At 54.6% G+C, this 17,076-nt stretch overlaps 6 protein-coding genes across 6 annotated transcripts; 2 read left to right on the plus strand and 4 right to left on the minus strand.

Annotated features, from left to right (window-relative positions):
* The first annotated feature begins 7 nt into the window (after positions 1-7).
* On the plus strand, positions 8-1,918 carry QBC33DRAFT_524248 (uncharacterized protein). The gene is made up of 5 exons (XM_060426721.1): positions 8-230; positions 445-725; positions 920-1,016; positions 1,098-1,133; positions 1,270-1,918. Exons 2-5 carry the CDS (start codon positions 451-453, stop codon positions 1,624-1,626), a joined length of 765 nt encoding a protein of 254 aa, XP_060287849.1. The 5' UTR covers positions 8-230; positions 445-450; the 3' UTR covers positions 1,627-1,918.
* A 10-nt stretch (positions 1,919-1,928) lies between these two features.
* On the minus strand, positions 1,929-4,927 carry QBC33DRAFT_484812 (chloride channel). The gene is made up of 5 exons (XM_060425398.1): positions 4,541-4,927; positions 4,470-4,485; positions 4,125-4,406; positions 4,005-4,072; positions 1,929-3,947 (listed from the first exon to the last, which is right to left on the minus strand). The coding sequence occupies exons 1-5, from the start codon at positions 4,718-4,720 to the stop codon at positions 1,992-1,994; spliced, it is 2,502 nt and encodes an 833-aa protein (XP_060287850.1). The 5' UTR covers positions 4,721-4,927; the 3' UTR covers positions 1,929-1,991.
* Positions 4,821-6,340, plus strand: QBC33DRAFT_524255 (histone-fold-containing protein). The gene is made up of 4 exons (XM_060426722.1): positions 4,821-5,344; positions 5,402-5,487; positions 5,559-5,649; positions 5,754-6,340. Exons 1-4 carry the CDS (start codon positions 5,281-5,283, stop codon positions 6,086-6,088), a joined length of 576 nt encoding a protein of 191 aa, XP_060287851.1. The 5' UTR covers positions 4,821-5,280; the 3' UTR covers positions 6,089-6,340.
* Positions 6,169-7,614, minus strand: QBC33DRAFT_524259 (L domain-like protein). The gene is made up of 5 exons (XM_060426723.1): positions 7,349-7,614; positions 7,233-7,273; positions 6,903-7,163; positions 6,690-6,824; positions 6,169-6,612 (listed from the first exon to the last, which is right to left on the minus strand). The coding sequence occupies exons 1-5, from the start codon at positions 7,425-7,427 to the stop codon at positions 6,391-6,393; spliced, it is 738 nt and encodes a 245-aa protein (XP_060287852.1). The 5' UTR covers positions 7,428-7,614; the 3' UTR covers positions 6,169-6,390.
* On the minus strand, positions 7,606-12,846 carry QBC33DRAFT_565788 (ARM repeat-containing protein). The gene is made up of 2 exons (XM_060430429.1): positions 12,366-12,846; positions 7,606-12,303 (listed from the first exon to the last, which is right to left on the minus strand). Exons 1-2 carry the CDS (start codon positions 12,574-12,576, stop codon positions 7,865-7,867), a joined length of 4,650 nt encoding a protein of 1,549 aa, XP_060287853.1. The 5' UTR covers positions 12,577-12,846; the 3' UTR covers positions 7,606-7,864.
* Positions 12,847-14,066: 1,220 nt separating this feature from the next.
* Positions 14,067-16,518, minus strand: QBC33DRAFT_159402 (uncharacterized protein). Its single transcript, XM_060422232.1, has 4 exons — positions 16,061-16,518; positions 15,857-15,940; positions 15,639-15,801; positions 14,067-15,586 (listed from the first exon to the last, which is right to left on the minus strand). Exons 1-4 carry the CDS (start codon positions 16,294-16,296, stop codon positions 14,234-14,236), a joined length of 1,836 nt encoding a protein of 611 aa, XP_060287854.1. The 5' UTR covers positions 16,297-16,518; the 3' UTR covers positions 14,067-14,233.
* Between the last annotated feature and the right edge of the window lie 558 nt (positions 16,519-17,076).

Genomic DNA, 17,076 nt, shown 5'->3' on the forward strand with positions numbered 1-17,076 from the left:
TTCTAAGAGCGGTGCCTGAGCCGCATGGAGAGACACTGTGACAAGGCAATTTGATATCTGACCTGGCTTTGAGTTAACCCAAAGGTCTTGTAAATCGTAGCGATCCTGTCACTCAAGCCAGCGCTAACAGCCGAACATGGCAACAATAATTTCGAAGACCGTATTGGCGGTGATGCTGTCCACAGTCCGGCCGTGCTCTGCCAGTACTGGCCGTGCGAAACTCAGCACAGGTAAAGCCATCCCGCAATGTTTAACATTGTTCGACTCTTACGGCAAGTCAGTGTTTTATGCTACTAATATTCGAATACGTTGGGCAAATCACCGTTGAAACAGGGATCCCCCCGTTTGCGAGGCGGTGCTGTCGCCTGGATCCAGCTCGCAGTTTAGGCCCACCGTTTCCCGCCTTGGCTCTCTTTCGCCATGCTTACTCGCCACCCACCCCAGGAAACAATGCCAGAAACGCCGCGCCAACGTCGAGTCGCTGGTCATCCTCCCCCAGCCAGCCAGACATCCTCTTTCGCCTCGACGACGCAACTGCAATCTGGTATTAGTACACGAGGAGGGGAACCGCAGTCGCAAGAGGGAAGTCGACTGCTAGATGCAAAGGTAGTCAAAGACGACGCTTCCGCCATGTCGTCGAGGACATCGGCCCGCGGGAATCAATGGCTGATTCTGGCCCTCGCGAGCGGCGCCTGTGCCGCCTTCAACGGCGTCTTTGCTAAGCTGTAAGTCTTCGTCGTTGATTTTGTCGAGGCCTCGTTTTCGCTTGTGGAAAAGACCCTGGAGCTCGCCATCTCTCTGTTTTGCCACAGTTATACAGCCGTATCTACATGCCCAGGTAGCCGGCGGAAGGGCAATTGGTTTTGGCTTAGGTGCAATTCGGCGATGCTGTTGGGAAACCTGCTCACAAAACTTGCAGCACAACTACGGAACTCACATCGAGCTTTTCGCAAAGTATCGCCAGACTATTCGGCCTCTCAGATGCTGAATACGTCATAGAGTTTATTGTTAGAGCTGTGAGTTTCTGTGATATCCAATGCAACCAAAAAAGGCCTCAGATTTGCATGCTGGGGGTGCTGACGTATTGATGCAAACAGATTTTCTTTGGACTAAACCTTGTATTTAATGGAATTGTAAGTCTCTTGCCGAGCGGCAGTTGAGCTGCTTCCTTCTTTTGCGTATGGGATCGTGTATCCTAGGGGCTTCACAGACAGCCAAGGACGGCAGCGTCACAAACACCAAGCCACGACAAGCTAACATGCTCTCAAGATGTGGACGCTCTTCACCGCCGCTCTGAAACGGGGCAATTCCACGACCCAAGTGTCGATCATGAACACATCATCCAACTTCGTCATCACCGCAATCCTCGGCTCAGCCATCTTCTCCGAGTCCCTCCCACCGCTGTGGTGGCTCGGCGCCTCCATGCTGGTCGCCGGCAACGTGATTGTCGGCCGGAAGGACGAGAGCCTGGAGCCGGAGAGCGGCGACGAGGATGGTGACCGTTCCACTACGGCGGACCACCCGGGCAGCTCCCAGCACGCCCATCTGATGGACGGGCTCGTCCCGGAGTCGAAAGCGGTGGACGGGGAGGATGAGGACATTTTGGACCTTGGTGATTCCGATTGATTGTCGAGAAGCTAGGCGAGGCCCTTGTCGAACTTGGCTCCCTTTCCCTGTGAGATTATTTTGAACGCCGCTGAAAGATCTGGGGGTCTTCAATATACATATCTTAGTGCTTCGGCCCTTCCCGTCCACATATTTAAGCATAATGTTAAAATATATGCTAGCGATGGTGATAGCTTTAGCTATCGAAAAGTAAGCAATATAGAGTTATCTCGATGTAAATCAATAGTCTCATAGCATGTTCTCTGATTGAATTACGATCACCGGACATGGATATCAGTTTGTGACCTAGAAGGGTGATTTGAGACGAGAACAAATGACTAGAATTATATTCATATCTAACTGATCCAAGAAACGCCAAAAATCAACTACCTAGCCTCCAGCTCCACCCCCTCGTCATCGGCCAGTTCCTCCGTGCCGTCCAAGATCTGCCCGGAACCACCACCGCCTCTCCCGCCGTCGAACGAGTCACGCAGCCGTATCCTGCCCCCGGACACGTTGGAGACCTTGTCGGACAGCCAGCCAGCCGCGGACTTGATGAGGTTCCACAGCTTCTCGTCGCCCTCCACGGCGTGGTGATCGTCGCGTGGGTGCTCGGCCGCCTCCACCTTGAACTGGTACTTGAGGCAGTCCTTCACCGTGACCAAGCCGGTGAGGTGGCCGTGGTACTCGATGAGGATGACGCGGGGTCCGATCTTGCGGAACAGCTCCATCACAGTCTCGAGTGGGAGGCGTGGGTGGACGGTGACGGGCGCGGAATCCACGTAACGGCTGAAGTCAACAGACGTGGATGACATGGGGTCCAGGCTCGCCGTCGCAGCCATCGGTGTCACCGTATTCGGGGCAGGAGGTGAGAATGTGCATCTGGCAAGCGGATCCAGGGACCTCTCGCGCTTGGCTCGATCGATAGCATATCGAAGTTCCGTGCGTCCGATGTAACCGACTAGGATCTTGGAGTTGTCGTTTTCGACGATGGGGAAGCCTTGGTACTTGTCATGGCGAAGGAGGCGCTCGACGGCTCTCAGAGTCATGCCGGTTGTTGGTATCGAGGCAACATCTGTAGTCATGACCTGAGAGACCGGGACACCGAAGTTGTGGCCCTCTTTGTTGTCCAAGAAGGGGAATCCACTGAACCAAATCATCCGATCCGCAATACCCCCTTTGCCAAACAACTCACCAACAGCCTTCGTTACGCCGACCACAATCATGGTCGGGAGAATATAGGTAAGAGCCCCGGTTAGCTCGAACATAATGACGACAACCGAGATTGTGATGTGCATGATGCCACTGAGAGCAGCGGCGGCACCAAGGAAGGCATATGTGCCTGGTGTGATGCACGGCACATCTGGCTCGCAAGACGAGAAAAAGACACTCTGCGGATAGGCATCGCGGATGGCCTGCACGATGATTCCAACCGTTCGTCCGAATGTTGCGCCAATTGCCATGGAAGGGACGAATATGCCAGCCGGAACTTTGCAGCCATAAGATATGATGACGAAGAAGATCCGGATGATCGTTGCCAGGAACAGGGACAGAATGTTACTCAGCCGGTGTTCAGCTTCGCATAGCCCGTGATAATCTTCTGCCCCCTCGCACTCCAAGAATAGGATCTTCATGCTCTCCGTCATATCGATGCGCAAGAAGGCGTTCGGGTAACAGATGATCCCGGTCGCCACTGTCAGCAGGGTGGCTTCGAGAATGGCGTAGTTGGCGAGATACTTCTTTCGGAAAGCTTGCGCTCGCAGATTCCACTTAATAACGAAGGCCCCGTAAAGGCCACCGAATATGCCGATAAAGATGTAGAAGACGACCTCGAAGAAGTGCCAGGACCGATCGTATTTGACCTGGAACATGACCAACTGACCAGTCCGGAAAGGATTCATGGCTGACAGAACAGCCGTCGCGACAAGGGCGCAGAAGTAGGTGCGCCACATGGTCTTGAGCGGGAAGTGGCTAGACATCTCCTCAAGGGAGAATAGGACACCCCCAATGGGGCTTCCGAAGGCCACTGCGACGCCGGCAGCAGCACAGGCGCTGAGAATCTCGCGGGTCTTGGAAGCGTTCCGCCTGTACTTCTCAAAGAGTTTCGAAATGACATTTCCGGTGCACACGGCATAGTGCACACTGGGGCCCTCCTTTCCGACAGAAATTCCGGATGCGATCGCCAGGGGAAGGGCGACGGACTTGATGATCAGCGTCCACAGGCCGAGAAAGCCCTTCATGACGAACCCTGCAATGATGCACTTGATCTCGGAAATGCCCGACCCAGCCGCGTAAGGGGCATATGACTTGACCAAAGTTGCAGACGTAAAGGCAAACAGAGCCTGGAGGTGATTTTAGTATCATGGTCCTCTCCAGGGTAGGGCGGTGATGTATCTTACTGCAAATACGATGTAGATGATGTAGTTCACAGGCTCAACACGTGTCCACCGATGCCAGTCCGCGCAACCTATAATACGTCAGCATCTCCGTCCGCGGGAAGAAAAAGGGTCACAACATACCATTGTCCTCCCCCCAGCAGCAGAAGTCCTCGTTGAGGTAGAAACCTGTTGTGCAGTATCCGAGCTTGATGTCGGAGAGCCATTCCGTGATGATGTTGAGGAAGGCCGCATTCAGGCCAATAGCCGCACCTATAAGCGTGATGACGAGCCATCCTTGCGCAGCGTCGTAAGACTTCCACAGCCTGTATCTCCAGTCAAAGCGGGCGGCTCGGTCGAAGTGGCCGGCGTTGCGCCTCCGTCTCGCTTTCCTCAACTGCTCTCTAGCCGCGTCTTGCACCCAGTCTTATCCGTCTTCGTTAGCAACCGGGGAATATGCTGCGCGCGAACGGGGGTTGGCAGGCGTACCTATTGTCGTGAAATCCTAAAGCAGCGTTAGCAAATGGTGAGGGGGGGTGGAGGTGAAACAGGCGCCATACCTCATATCTCTTAATCTCCGCAATCTCCTCCTCTATCTGGTGCTCCGCCGCAATGCCAGACCCATTCTGACTCTCTCCCCTCTCTGCGGACGATACCGCAAAGGACAAGCGAGATCCTACAGATGGTCGTCGAGCTGGATGCGTATTTGGCGCCTGGAATGATGTTGATCGGGAATTCATGGCACAATCGTCGGCATCATGTCCGCGATTCCAAACATTTGGCAAGGATATGGAGGGACCAGATCGGGGGTCGAGAACCTCTAGATCTGAATGCTGGATTCGGAATTGCTGTTGCTCTGTTCAGCCTGGCTCGAGGCTGGTTGTCGTCAATCGCAGAGCCGAGTCCCAATGCAAGGCTGATGGTTATCATAGTGCACATAGCGAGCTCCGCCCCCACCCTCGCGGCCCCTTGTCTGTTCTGGGATTCCAGGGTGCAAATTACATATTGCCCCCAGAGTGCTACGTCTACCCCGGGGGTAAAAGATTGCGGTTCACGCGTTTGGATCTTTAAGATCGAGACGACCATGATTAATTCAGACTTCTAACTGGTTCATGATAAGCACGAACGACAATACAATCCCATAATCCTGACTTCTGTGCTTGCCTTTTGACTACCACCAAGGCAGAGCAGCTCACTCTACTCATTCTGCTCAGCCATCTCACCTGAGAAAGCCGACTTGCTCATTATCAGATCGCCACTCGTCCTCATACGCCAGCCAAGGAGTCGCTCGACAGTCATTATGCCATATAACACTACAGCGATCCCGCCTCGGAAGGAGGTAACGGGCCAGACTCAGCTCCCTTGTAAGGCCCAAAAGTGACTCTAGATCCTATCCAGCAGGCGACTGACTCGGAGGACAGTAACGAGAGTGAAGAAGATCATTGCCGTAGACCCAGACATCACGGTGTGCTCCAACAACGCAGCGTTTGTCATCACGCTAGCAACGGTAAGGTCCCGAGGGCTGCACATTGAGGCCGCCGTCCAGGAACCGAACCAAAATCTGACCTCGGGGTACAGGAAATGTTCATCCAACATCTCACCACAGAGGCCCAGAACCTGGCCAAGCTGGAACGCAAACCGCGGAGAAACATCCAGTACAAAGACATAGGTACAGAACCATGACCCGGCTCCCTCCCCCTGTCCCATAATCGTCCCAATACACGTCCAAAAATGCATGTATGCATACCACAAAATTAACCCTGGCACGAACAGCCAACGCCGTGCTCCACCGCGATAACCTCGAGTTCCTCGAGGACGTCGTCCCCAAGACCGCCCCTTATAGGCAGGTCAAGGACCAGGCGGCGGCGACCCGGGCGAAGCTGAAGGGCGGGGAGAAGGATAAGAAGAAGGCGGGAGAGGACGCCGCGGCGGCGGGCGGCCTGCCCAACGGCAAGAGGCAGAAGTCGGCGGCGACGGCGAACGGGAGCGACGCAAACGGCCGTGGCCCCTCCAGGGCGTTGGGGGACGACGACCCCGGCGCCCAGCTGGAGCTGGAGATGAGGCAGGCGCAGCAAGGGGACGACGGCGATGTGGATATGACGGGATGAGGGAGGAGGGTTGGTTGGGTTTCCGATTTTTAGCGGCAGTCACTCACTCTGCCATTATGATCACTCTGAGAAATGACGAATTTGTAATCCCAAGGCATTTATTTATAATGCCCCGATCGATGGTTGAAATGGTCGTATATAACACGACACTCGTTACTTTGTACATCATGAGCCCCAGATGGCTGGCACAAGGGAGAAAAAGACACCCTATTTTTAGGTACCACTCCGTATCCCAAACACCCGAGAACAAACCCTCGACTTCCGGTGCCGACCCAGCACCGCGTGGTGGGGTACCAACCGCTTCACTCCTCCATAGCATCGTCCACCATGATTCCGGGAGGCAGTCTCCCCTCCTGCAGCGCCTTTTCCAGCCGAATGATTTCCTCCAAGCTGCTGGCCTTCTTGATCAACTCCTGCAACTTCTTCCGCTCGCCGTCCGTCAGCTTGAGTCGCGAGAGCCTGGAGCTGGCGTCGGCCGTGCCATTAGCAGTGACGTCGAATGTCTTGGACTTGATGCCCTTGAGCTGTTGCCATGTGTCAGCCTTCTCCATCGTACAATTGGGGCTGGAGTGGGGGGAATATGAAGGACGTGAGCGCCTACCGTCGAAGCCAGCTCAGTCGGTTCTTCTGCTGTCCCAAACAGCTCCCTTGCCCTCTCCCTCTCTGCATCCTTGACCTTCTCGTAATCTAGGAATCGTACTCTGGGGCATAGCCAGAGAACCCAATATCGGTAGTGCTTCCATCCATGTCAGCCCCGCATCCAATAGGGTTAAATGATGGACTGGGAGATCCAAGGATTGTATCTTGAACACACCTCTTTCTTTGTAACCGGATTATCCAGCAATACCAGGTGGGTCAGACCTGCAAACTTCCCAAGGACTTCAAGGTCCGACAGCTCTGTGAGGTTATTTGTCGCAAGGACCAGGTTCTTGAGGTTCGGGATCGAATTGGGGAGGGTCGGCTGGATGGTGCTAATGCGATTGCGCGCTAGGAGCAGTGTCCGGATCCTCGGTGACAAGGGGAAGTTCCCCAGCACCTGGATGTCATTGTCGGTGAAATCGATCGCATCGTGGGGCTGGGTTTTCTAAGTCAGCGCTGCCGGAAAACAAGAGCGGAGAAAGAAGCGAAAAGAGGTAGCACTCACGCCTGCAACACCCAGGTTCTCGATAGTTGGAATTCTGTGACCTATTGCCGACCGGAAAAAGAGATCGATATCAACTCTGCTCTAAAGTGTAGTATCTGTCCTTTCCACAAACGCACCTCGGAGATCCAGTTCCCGCTCCTTCAGCGGGTTGAGGTAGGAGAGGGAGTTGTTGATGAGCTCCGCGGTGAGCCTCATCTTAGCAACGCGATACCTTTTAAAATGCTGGAGCAATTGGATATGGTGTATAGATCGCCGTGTATCCTGAGTCGTGAAATATACCGGTTTATGCGACTCTGTGTGCGAAGCCTTGTGCGCGTGTTGTCGCGTGGGTTTCACAAGGCTGAGAAATTTGGGCGATGTAAAGAAAAATGAGCCCAGGTACAGCACCAGTTACATCAGGCAGTTTAGAGTTTAGAGATCCGTTGATAGTACTGTACTAGCCCCACCCGATAGTGCGATAGTGCATCACTTCAAGCAACCCTAACCCTCAATACCTTCAAATCGTAGGGATCCTTCCCAGTTCTTCATCATTGGCTCCAAGCCTTCTAGCTACAAGGTACCTATATCTAGCAATGTTCACAGCTATGCTCCCAGCTGCCGTGTTTCCTCTCCACACTGGCATCGTTGTTTCCTTATTGGAATACAAAAACCACACCACTTCGATCTGCCGAGACAGACATCGTATACGGAGATTCTAACAGCGCAACGTCGACAATAGCATCCAGGTGGCTTTTGAGGAGCTGCTGCTGCTGGAGAGAGATCACGGTGGATCTCGACGGGTGGTTGCGGGCCTTGGAGCTCGTCCCGGAGGGCCCCGCGGCACCGTTTGCGCTTGACACGGGCGGCGCCAACCTCGGTAGCCGTTCCGTGTTCAGCGTCATGGACGTTGTCGGATGGCTTGCCGTGAAGCTGGGCCTGCCCTCGTCAGCCTGCAGGCCGCTGAAGACGGTGCTGTTCTCGATCCGGGCCAGGTCCCAGAACCTCAATTTTTTGTCCGAGCCAGCAGTGATGATGAAAGCATGTCTCACATCCCGCTGGTCGTCTGTTGCGCCTGTCCCGGCAATCATGGTCCGTACCCCGCGGTCGACGTTCCCCGTGGCCAATGGTTCGATATTCGTCGCGAATCTTCCAAGCATGCCCTCCGGCTTGTCCTCGTCGACTTCCCAGGGATGATACCCCTTAGGCCCTTCCTTATTTCCGCCAACCCTGTAAATCTCGCGACAGAGGGTCCGCTCAAGGTCCCAGACGGTGACCTCGCCCTGCCCAGTGCCTCCCGCAACACACACCCACTTGCCTCGCCCCTTGAGCGGGTGGATGAACAGGCGGTAGATCGAGCTCTTGCCGGGAACGCCCCAGCCCTTTAGCCTCATCCTGAAGCGGAGATCCCAGAGGTCGAGAACGCCGTGCGAGGTCCCAAGACAAAGCCAATTCCTCTTCCTGTCAATACAGAAGCAAGTTGGGGTTCCGTGGTGGACTGGATTCTCCAGCACATAAAGCAAGGTCATCGTCCGAAGATCAATGCCCAAGATACGAGACTTATTCGTCGCCAGGATCAAGATCGAAGCAGCTTCTTGCTTGAAATGTTCGCACCAGACGGCGAATTCTCGCTGGACGAGCTGGTATTCCCGCAGGAGCCGGAGCTTCCCATAGCGTACTGTCCCGCCGACGACGCCGGTCTCGACCTTGACCACATGGACGCTGCCGTCGCTTGCGCAACTGACAAAGCAATGCGTGTTCTCGATAAAACAGAGGGCCAAGACCTTGGCACCTTGGGCGTGCCTATGCGTCTGCCGCGATCGGTGGGCACTGTTACGCTCTAACCTCGCAGTATCCCAGACTTTCACACAGCCATCGTCTCCTCCCGTCAGGAAAAAGAGATGGTCTGGTGCGACCATGATGCGGTTGACAGCGCCAACGTGCTCCGAAAACGTAGCCACCAGCTTCCCCGTCGGTCTCCACCCATCGTCGTTGACTTGCGAGGGGCTCTTGGTCGGTTTTCGTCGAGTGACCGGTGCGACCAACGGGCCGAATTCCGCAATGTCATGGGGATAGTTGTCGATGTACATTGAATCAAGCATCTTGAGTATACTTGGATCATTTCCTGCGTACGTATGATTCCCACGCAGTCCGCTGATATTGTTCTCCTCGGTGATGTCTGTCTCAGTATAGGATGGTCTCGGATGAGGACTGTGGACAAATGGCCCCTCGACTTCACCAAATGCATTTGCCGTCGTTGTGCTGGTCTCGGGTCCGGATTTTGCACTTTCCTTGCGGTTCAGGAGGCTCATCGCGCTGGGCTGATGCCGAAGGGTCCTTCTCGTGGGAGACAGACCGTCCCGGGAGGCCGAACCATCCTCCAAGGTGCCGGTGGCGGGCGCCTTGCCCTGTGCCCCGGAGGGGGTCCCGTTCTCAGTCAGGATGATCGTTGGGGATCTGGTAGAGTCTTCTTCAAGTGGGCGTGTGCCATCGGAAGACAGGGGAGAGACATTGCCACGGTTGTTAAGGCGTGACCTGTGGGTATTCAATGCCGCCCGTCTCTTGCGGCCAACAGGGTCATCGATGGTCATCGACGCGTCAAGCAGGGCGTCAGTGATGGTCCGTGGCGCGGACGCATCCTGCTCTGGTATGAGAAGCGGCTGGCGAAGGGGCTCTTCGTCAAATAGAATGGTCTGCGGCGTGATGCCAAGGCTTCTCAATGGCATCACATTGTTCAATGGGCTTGACGCGGGGGGTTCATTTGTTTTCGAGTCTCTCGATTTGATTTGACTTAGGCGCCAGATGAACTCCCTTAGCGCAAGAAGCTTGGGTTCATCTTCAGGGGTGAGGCCCAGGTTTCGAAGTTTCGAAATCCACTGCTCGTCCTCGTCATTTCTTGGAGCCCTGTTCAAAGCTTGGATACTCAGATCTTTGGAGTTTCGTCCCATAGTCGATTGCACTCCGAATGTAAGGTCTCGCAGCTTCCTCAGCGACCTCCAGAAGTCTCCACGGTCTTGCTTCGACGCCCATATCAAGGCTTGGTCAAAAACCGAGCGCGATAGAGGTTTCTTGAGCGCAGCAAAGAGAGATAATTCAGAGAAATCCGGGATGATGTCTGGTTTTAGATACGGCCTAACCAATGGCAAGACCATACATCTGATGTCAGCTGGACTCAGATATCTTGTCCCGGCGGACAGGAAATCGGCAGCCGATTCACGAATCCAGATATTGGGATGCATTGTGAATCGCCCGGCAACGTTGACAAGCTCGCATGTCGTCGACTTGGAGAAAAGGCCCAAGTTTGCAAGCTCGGCGAGGGAGTGCAGTGCTGCTTGCACCACAAACTCCTCCTGGTCAGTCAGAGCCTGGATCATGAGTGGGAGGATAAACTTCTCCAGTGTAACACTGCCGAGAAAGGCGGCAATGCCGACAATGGTGTCGAAGAACGCGCATTTGAGCATCCAGTCACGGTCGTTCAGATAGGTATTAAGATGGGTTAGGATGATGTCGTTGGATTCGGCCGTGCCAAAGAACATGCACAGCTCCGGGACAGAGCTGAGAAACGCTCGTCGAACAAATGGGTCCGAGTCCTCGATGAGGATCTTGGTATGCGCTTCAAACAGGTCGACGAGTTCTCTCTGGGCATTATCAAAGAGTCCATCGAATGCTGCATCCGCGTCGTTTCCTGGCTCGACCTCGGGATCCGTTGCTGTGATCGAGCCGCCTGCCTTTAGAGTAGCCGCCATTTCCAAGAATCGCCCGGCAGTGGCAGCAAGCTGTCCTATGCACGAAGCATACGTTGCCCTGACCAAGGGGGTCGGTGTGCTGTGCGTGCCGAGCAATGCGACTTGCATTCTCGGGAGTATGTATTCCAAGAAAACATGCGAATTGACGGGAGTGACGACCTGGACAAGGCCAAGCAGTTGAGTGATACTCCTGATGGCAGCGACCACCACGATGTCAGCCTTGTCATTCAGCAAGGCTATCAGGAATGGCAGAACCCGATCCAGCCTGGCCTCGTCTGTTAACCGCTCGGCGAAGGCAAGCAGGATGTCGCAGGCTCTAATCTTGGCCTCGGAGCGGGCTGTGTTGCGCAACGAAGATACGACGAGCGTCAGGAATATTAGCGTGCCGTCATCCGCAGGCGGCTGTTTCCCCCCCGAGACAAAGTGCTCGTTGTTTGGGACGTTGAGGCGCACTGGAAAGTGACCAAGCCCCAGGCGAGGAGCTCGCTGTTCGGTGCTTGATAGCTCATCGTCGTTGTAGCCTAGGAAGTAAGAGATTTTGTCAAAGTCCAGGAACACACGCTCAATCCTCTGGTCAGCTTCGCCAAGATTCCTCGTGGCTCCAGAGATGGGTGACTGGCCCGACGAAGGGTCGGTAATCAGTCCCAGGTACTGGTGGAGGAAGCTATAGAAATAGTCCGGGAAGACCTTGGATTTCCAGAGATCCAGGTACTCCTTAGCAGAGTACCTTTCTTCTGGCTTTAGCTGGACCATGTGGGCTATCATTTCCCGGAGATGCTTGTCCGGTATTCGGCTGAGATGCGATATGTTTGGGTCATATTCGCCTCGACGATACTTGTACAGCTGGCTGAGACTGAAGATGGGCGACTCAAGGAAGAGTTCCGCTATAACACAACCCGCACTGAACACATCCATCGCCCCGGTAATCTTAGCATTGGGGTCCGCTTCCTCGCCGATTGGGAGGAACCTCTCCGGTGCTAGATAACATGTTCGGCGGCCAGAGGTATCAAAAAAGTAAGAGAAGTCGGCCGGGTTGTCTTCGGGCAGCATCACTCGTTTGAATGAAGATGAGAAGTCGGTGAGATAGAGCCAATTCCAAGACGTAACGAGGGTGTTCTCCGTCTTGATATCTCCGTGATAAATGTCCCGGCTGTGGCAGTCGCGGAGAGCGCAGAGGAGCTGGAAGGCAAGCCATCGCTTTTCGATGTCCTCCAAGAATGGCCGGGTGCTCAGCCGATCATAGAGGGAGTTGTAGAGGAACTGCCGAGCGAGGTACCCGTTCGTTTCCGTTTCGATAATCCGTTGATACCCGAGGGCATTCGGGATGTCTGCCAGGGCCTTTCTTTCGCCTGTGTGGAAGTCTAGGTTAGCCGCGAGCTCGGATTCTTTAGAGAGGTCAACGTTGACTAACGGATTAATTCATGCTTGTATCTCTCCAGCGACATCGGGTAAGGCTTGATCAAGACCTTCACTAACACCACTCCATCGTGATGTCGAGCCCGGATGCTCTTCATGAACCGTGCCGCTCCAACCGACTTCTCGTACACCAAGTCGGCAAGTTCAGGTACATCGATGCTGGCAGCGCCGGCAGGCGGCGTCGCCAGAGAAAACCCCTGACCCATGATGGCAGGTCAATGACGGCCGTCGGGTGCACTACCTGGGTTTCGGGAATGGCGGCCTTGTGTTCATCTTGGCCGTCAACGTCGCAAATCGCTCTTGGTCACCGCGATGATGACTCCGTGTGGTTCAAAATTCCGGCTCCGGCGAAGAAACGGATTATGGAGTCACCTGGGTTCTTCGCGAGTTGGGCCTGAACAGGGACGAGCACAAACAGACCACAGAGGAGTTTACAATTTCGCTCGTCATGGAGCTCTAAGGAGCTTGGACACTTGTGAGCAGTGACGTGCTGTTGACTGCGGCTCCAGAGTCGCAAGCGCTGTCCAATTAGAGCGCGAATAGATAAGATCTCAGTGGTGAGGGATCACGTGGATGGCTGCAAGACTCCTAGCGATGCCTAGGTAGGAACCTAAATAGACAGTACTGCCGTAGAACCACCCTATCCTAGGTACCAGCAATCTGTTTTATACCACGACGAAGTAGTTTCAAGAAGCTCTTGGCACCAAACGGCTTGTCCACTGGCATCAGAATGGCTACCGAATAAAGATCTGAGGCAGTGATATGACGGCGACCAGAGCGGTCAAATCCAGAAATTTAGGATCCGGGGTCAAACCCCCGTCATCCCGTTGTGGACCGCCTCTGTTAAGGTTTTGGGAACCAGGCAACCAGGCTCGGAGTAAACATCTGCATGGGTTTAGTACCAAACCCAACTGTACACTAGTGGGAAACCATCCAGACCCGGAAGAAAGGCGGACCCTGCCCCACGAGTTTCATCATCGCCGGTGATGAAACTATGTAGCTCGGAGCCTCGGATGCAGACCATGACACACACAAGGTATTGATTGGGTCCTTCAGTTCAGACTTGGGCCAAGAGCAGCGGACAGGGAGCGGTAGTTCAAGTTGTTCTCTTTTTTGGCGTCCAACTATGTAAACTGAGAGCTCTACTCGTCTGATGGATGCCCACGGAATATCTTGCTATTTGTTAACGGCACCTCACATGCCCCCCTAATAAGAAAGATGTCCATCTTCCATTCCTTCCATCCCCGTAATATGTCACAGCAGCCAGGAACCACGCCGCCTGGACCGCCAAAAAAGAAGTGTAATTACATAGCAAGGGCCCTCCCCGACCCCTTTCCCTCTTCAAAACGCCCTTTCTGGCAAGCCGGGTATATAGATAAACAACGAAACGAAAGGGGAGGGCGCAGTGGCGCAGTGGTATTGGTGCTGGACCATCGCGGCTCGTCGGGACTGTTGTGTCAGGCTCTCAGTAGCTTGGCGCGAGGACCTCCAGTGTGGGATCCCGAGTCGAAGCGATGGTCGTCGGAATGAGATTAATTAGGTCGTTTAGAAGTGAAGGCACTGAGCGTAATATCGCAAATGCAAGTATCCGTATCTATGTTCCAGGGGCCGGCGGAGGTTGGGCAATCAGTCGTCCTGCGATGGCGACTATGAACAGCGCGAAAAGTAGCGAGATGCCCTGCATAGGGACTCCGGACTGTAGAGGAGAGGGAAGCTAGCCGTTTTGAATTCAGGACGGCTGAGGAAGGAAGATGCGTGATGCCGAACGCCGCAGCCAATGCAGATTCAAAGGCCCCCAGATCTTCATCAAGACATTATTCAACGTTTAGATCGAACATCGTGGTCGCAGACGCTTTGGCAGCTTCAAGATCCGGTCGTATACTGATGAGCACTTGATCCGGTTTCTGTCGAGCCATCCCCCTCGATCGTTTTCCTCCAATGCTCCGGAAGGCAGACACACACCAGTGGGAAGGCCTTGATCTCGCCACTGACCGGGGGCGATACGTCGCGCCCCCTGCCAGACGTGTTAGAGACGCCACTGTCTCGCTGAGCTTGACGTCGAGCCTCCCACTCTTCTGCGCGGTCGTCCGTCATGACACCAGTGGCCCACCCATCATCCCAGATGCCAACCACCTTGAGCATATCGCCACGATCGAGAGCAAACTCGTCAGCCGCGCGTGGCTGATACGCCCACAAGACTGCGACGCGTTCCCCGGGATGGATGTCATCCTGAGAGTAGTAGTCCTTGAAAAATGGCAGCTGTTCCGATTGTTGGCTGGCCATCCCCGGCGGCGACGACATCCCGCCAGCACTGGTAGGGGACTGTGGATCTTCACCTCCGAGAGCAGAGTTGCTCGAAAGAGAGCCGTTCCTGCGGAGTGTTGTAGGTGGCGGCCTAAGCACGCCAGCAGCGCCTCGATCTGACTCGGGGCTGTCGCCGAATCCATCGGACGAGGAATGATCGTCCCCTCTCCTCCTTCCAGCGGCGTAGCCAGCGGCGGCTCCGACCACGGCGGCAGCAGGAACGTCCTTGGCATGGCGAGACGGGGAATCGCCCGAGTGACCTTCCAATGCCGACATGCGTGCAATCCGGCCACCGGGCAAAACCTCGTAGCCCTGTGGTGCGACGGCGGCGGCCGGAGCTGGCCCAGCTTGACCCATAGATGCCCCTCTCCTGGCAGGCGAGGGCTGGTTGAAAATGCTACCATTCTGACTTCCATGCCTCCTTCGTCTCAGGAATATGCATGCAAACACCAGAGCCACAAGAAGTGCAACACCAACCACAGATCCGACCACTATTCCTGCAATAGCACCTCCAGACAAGCCACGGTGGCCGCCACTGGTAGCAGCGGTACTGCTTGTCGGAGACGAGGTTGAAGACGCCGTCGGAGTGACAAAGGTCATATTTGGTGTGATTGTGGGCAAGACAACACCGACGCAACGGTTCTCGGCGTCCGAGTTGTAGCAGCACGTGTCAGTTGAATTGATACCGCCCGATGCGCAGTAAGAGCACAATCCCAACGTGCTGTTGCCGTAGCCGCAGTTCTCTGGTTCGTTGGTGATACCTGTAATGCAGTTGTTGCTCGATAGTGAGTTTGCTGGCAGAGCACAATTGGTGAAATCTGCCCGGATGATCTGCTGCAGCGAATCGCTTCTCGGGTTCAAGCAGATTGCATCGTCAGCGACAACATATGCCTCGCTTTCGGCAAATTGGGCCTGGTCACGGTTAGAACCAGACACATTCTGGGATACAGCAAACTTCACTTACACATGTTTCTGCGCAGACAGGCCGCGACTCGCCTGCCGACAGACCACAGGGCTCGATCGAGTTCTGGATGATAGCATTACAAATTACTGTAGTTGTGAAGCGCGCATAGAGGTTGCTGGTGTTTGTGAGACTGATGCCCTCACAGCCTAGGAGGGTTTGAAATCTACCCATGGGTTAGATGAATGTGCGATGGACAGTCCTGGGGAGAAATGGCTGACTTTTCCTGCACGTAACTCGTCTGCACGTAGGATGTGAGTTGCTCGTCGAAGGTAGTCGTGTCGGACACAAACTTGAGGAAGGGACTGTGGAAAAGTATTAGCAGATGATCAGGCAGCATCGTACAATCGGGGTGGCTGTATGAGCGGCACTGGAACGAGCGGCGGGCGACAAGTCCAGAGCTACAGGTAAACCGAGCTACGTACAATAGTCCGACTAGAAAACTGTCGGTTGATACGGAGGACGATTGGAAGGCCGAGCAAGTTGTCGACCCTTGCAATGGAATGCACGCCGCCATTGCTGCTGGAGATGCTGAGAGTACGGCAAGGAGAATCGTCCGCGAGCTAGGCAAGGCCAAGTTCCTACTCCTCCTCCGCGCCTGACGATCAATTGCTCTTTCTGTCCCTGGAAGGTGTCGACTTCCACAGGTGGTTGGTGGCATTGGGATTTTCTGGGACGGCGGCTGCGCTAAGGTCCGTCGGATGGAGCTGTCTCACTATTGAGGCGAATTCATCATCGTGTTAGGGCGCTATCGTTGTTCATATTCCTAGCGCGCCGTCTTGGAGATATGGATGGCGAAGACTTTGTTGCAGACGAGATGGATGGAACACTGCTCTGACGACGACAGGGCGTGTTTGTTCGCGCGCGACAGAGGAAGGGGACTTGAATTCTGCGAGTATTCGGAGACCGGAATTAGGAGTAGATGTCAAGTAAGGTTGGTGAGTGGGTGGTGAGTTTGGAAGTTTGGGTGCTGAGGTCGTTTTGATTGAGAGGCCGGGGTGGCACACCTTTTGAACAAGTGTGAAGGAGCGTAAACACAAAGAAGGGAAAGAGAGGACACCTCAGGAGCGGCCTATGAGGGCCGCTTGGGTACTGCTGCAGGCGCAATGCAGGTCGTGCAGCAGTCAAAGTCTTTGCAGGTGCTTAGGCAGGTACGGCGACGGCACAAGCAAGTCAAAAGAGAAAGAGACAAACACCTCAACCTTCTGGGCCGGAAGCTACCCAGGCGAAACGAGAAATGGAACGAAACGAGTGACGGACCGAAGGAATGGAATCGATGGTGCCTGGTGAATTATTTTGGAAAAGAGACTGGCGAACATCTGGGCGGGAAATGGATTGGGGAGTTGGGGGGTGGGTAAGGCGGGAAGGGGCGATCCAGGAGAACTCCAGGGCCGGCCGCACTAACACAAACCCTAATTAAACTGCAGGGATTCAGTCAGGG

The sequence above is a fragment of the Phialemonium atrogriseum genome (genome assembly GCF_030411735.1).
Source record: "Phialemonium atrogriseum strain 8032-3 unplaced genomic scaffold QBC33scaffold_2, whole genome shotgun sequence".
Classification (NCBI taxonomy): domain Eukaryota; kingdom Fungi; phylum Ascomycota; class Sordariomycetes; order Cephalothecales; family Cephalothecaceae; genus Phialemonium; species Phialemonium atrogriseum.

Bases quoted from the DNA above. Each gene is read 5' to 3' on its own strand.
- QBC33DRAFT_524248 (XM_060426721.1), top strand. From the start codon at position 451: ATGCCAGAAACGCCGCGCCAACGTCGAGTCGCTGGTCATCCTCCCCCA. The intron at 1,017-1,097 runs GTGAGTTTCTGT...TGATGCAAACAG, and splicing joins TAGAGTTTATTGTTAGAGCT to ATTTTCTTTGGACTAAACCT. The intron at 1,134-1,269 runs GTAAGTCTCTTG...CATGCTCTCAAG, and splicing joins ACCTTGTATTTAATGGAATT to ATGTGGACGCTCTTCACCGC.
- QBC33DRAFT_484812 (XM_060425398.1), bottom strand. From the start codon at position 4,720: ATGAATTCCCGATCAACATCATTCCAGGCGCCAAATACGCATCCAGCT. The intron at 4,073-4,124 runs GTATGTTGTGAC...GACGTATTATAG, and splicing joins CTGCTGGGGGGAGGACAATG to GTTGCGCGGACTGGCATCGG. The intron at 3,948-4,004 runs GTAAGATACATC...AATCACCTCCAG, and splicing joins TCATCTACATCGTATTTGCA to GCTCTGTTTGCCTTTACGTC.
- QBC33DRAFT_524255 (XM_060426722.1), top strand. From the start codon at position 5,281: ATGCCATATAACACTACAGCGATCCCGCCTCGGAAGGAGGTAACGGGC. The intron at 5,345-5,401 runs GTAAGGCCCAAA...CTCGGAGGACAG, and splicing joins GGGCCAGACTCAGCTCCCTT to TAACGAGAGTGAAGAAGATC. The intron at 5,488-5,558 runs GTAAGGTCCCGA...CTCGGGGTACAG, and splicing joins TTGTCATCACGCTAGCAACG to GAAATGTTCATCCAACATCT.
- QBC33DRAFT_524259 (XM_060426723.1), bottom strand. From the start codon at position 7,427: ATGAGGCTCACCGCGGAGCTCATCAACAACTCCCTCTCCTACCTCAAC. The intron at 7,164-7,232 runs GTGAGTGCTACC...TAGAAAACCCAG, and splicing joins AGAACCTGGGTGTTGCAGGC to CCCCACGATGCGATCGATTT. The intron at 6,613-6,689 runs GTAGGCGCTCAC...ACATGGCAACAG, and splicing joins CGACTGAGCTGGCTTCGACG to CTCAAGGGCATCAAGTCCAA.
- QBC33DRAFT_565788 (XM_060430429.1), bottom strand. From the start codon at position 12,576: ATGGGTCAGGGGTTTTCTCTGGCGACGCCGCCTGCCGGCGCTGCCAGC. The intron at 12,304-12,365 runs GTTAGTCAACGT...ACTTCCACACAG, and splicing joins ATACAAGCATGAATTAATCC to GCGAAAGAAAGGCCCTGGCA.
- QBC33DRAFT_159402 (XM_060422232.1), bottom strand. From the start codon at position 16,296: ATGCCACCAACCACCTGTGGAAGTCGACACCTTCCAGGGACAGAAAGA. The intron at 15,941-16,060 runs GTACGTAGCTCG...ACTTTTCCACAG, and splicing joins AGTTTTCTAGTCGGACTATT to TCCCTTCCTCAAGTTTGTGT. The intron at 15,587-15,638 runs GTAAGTGAAGTT...AACCGTGACCAG, and splicing joins CTGTCTGCGCAGAAACATGT to GCCCAATTTGCCGAAAGCGA.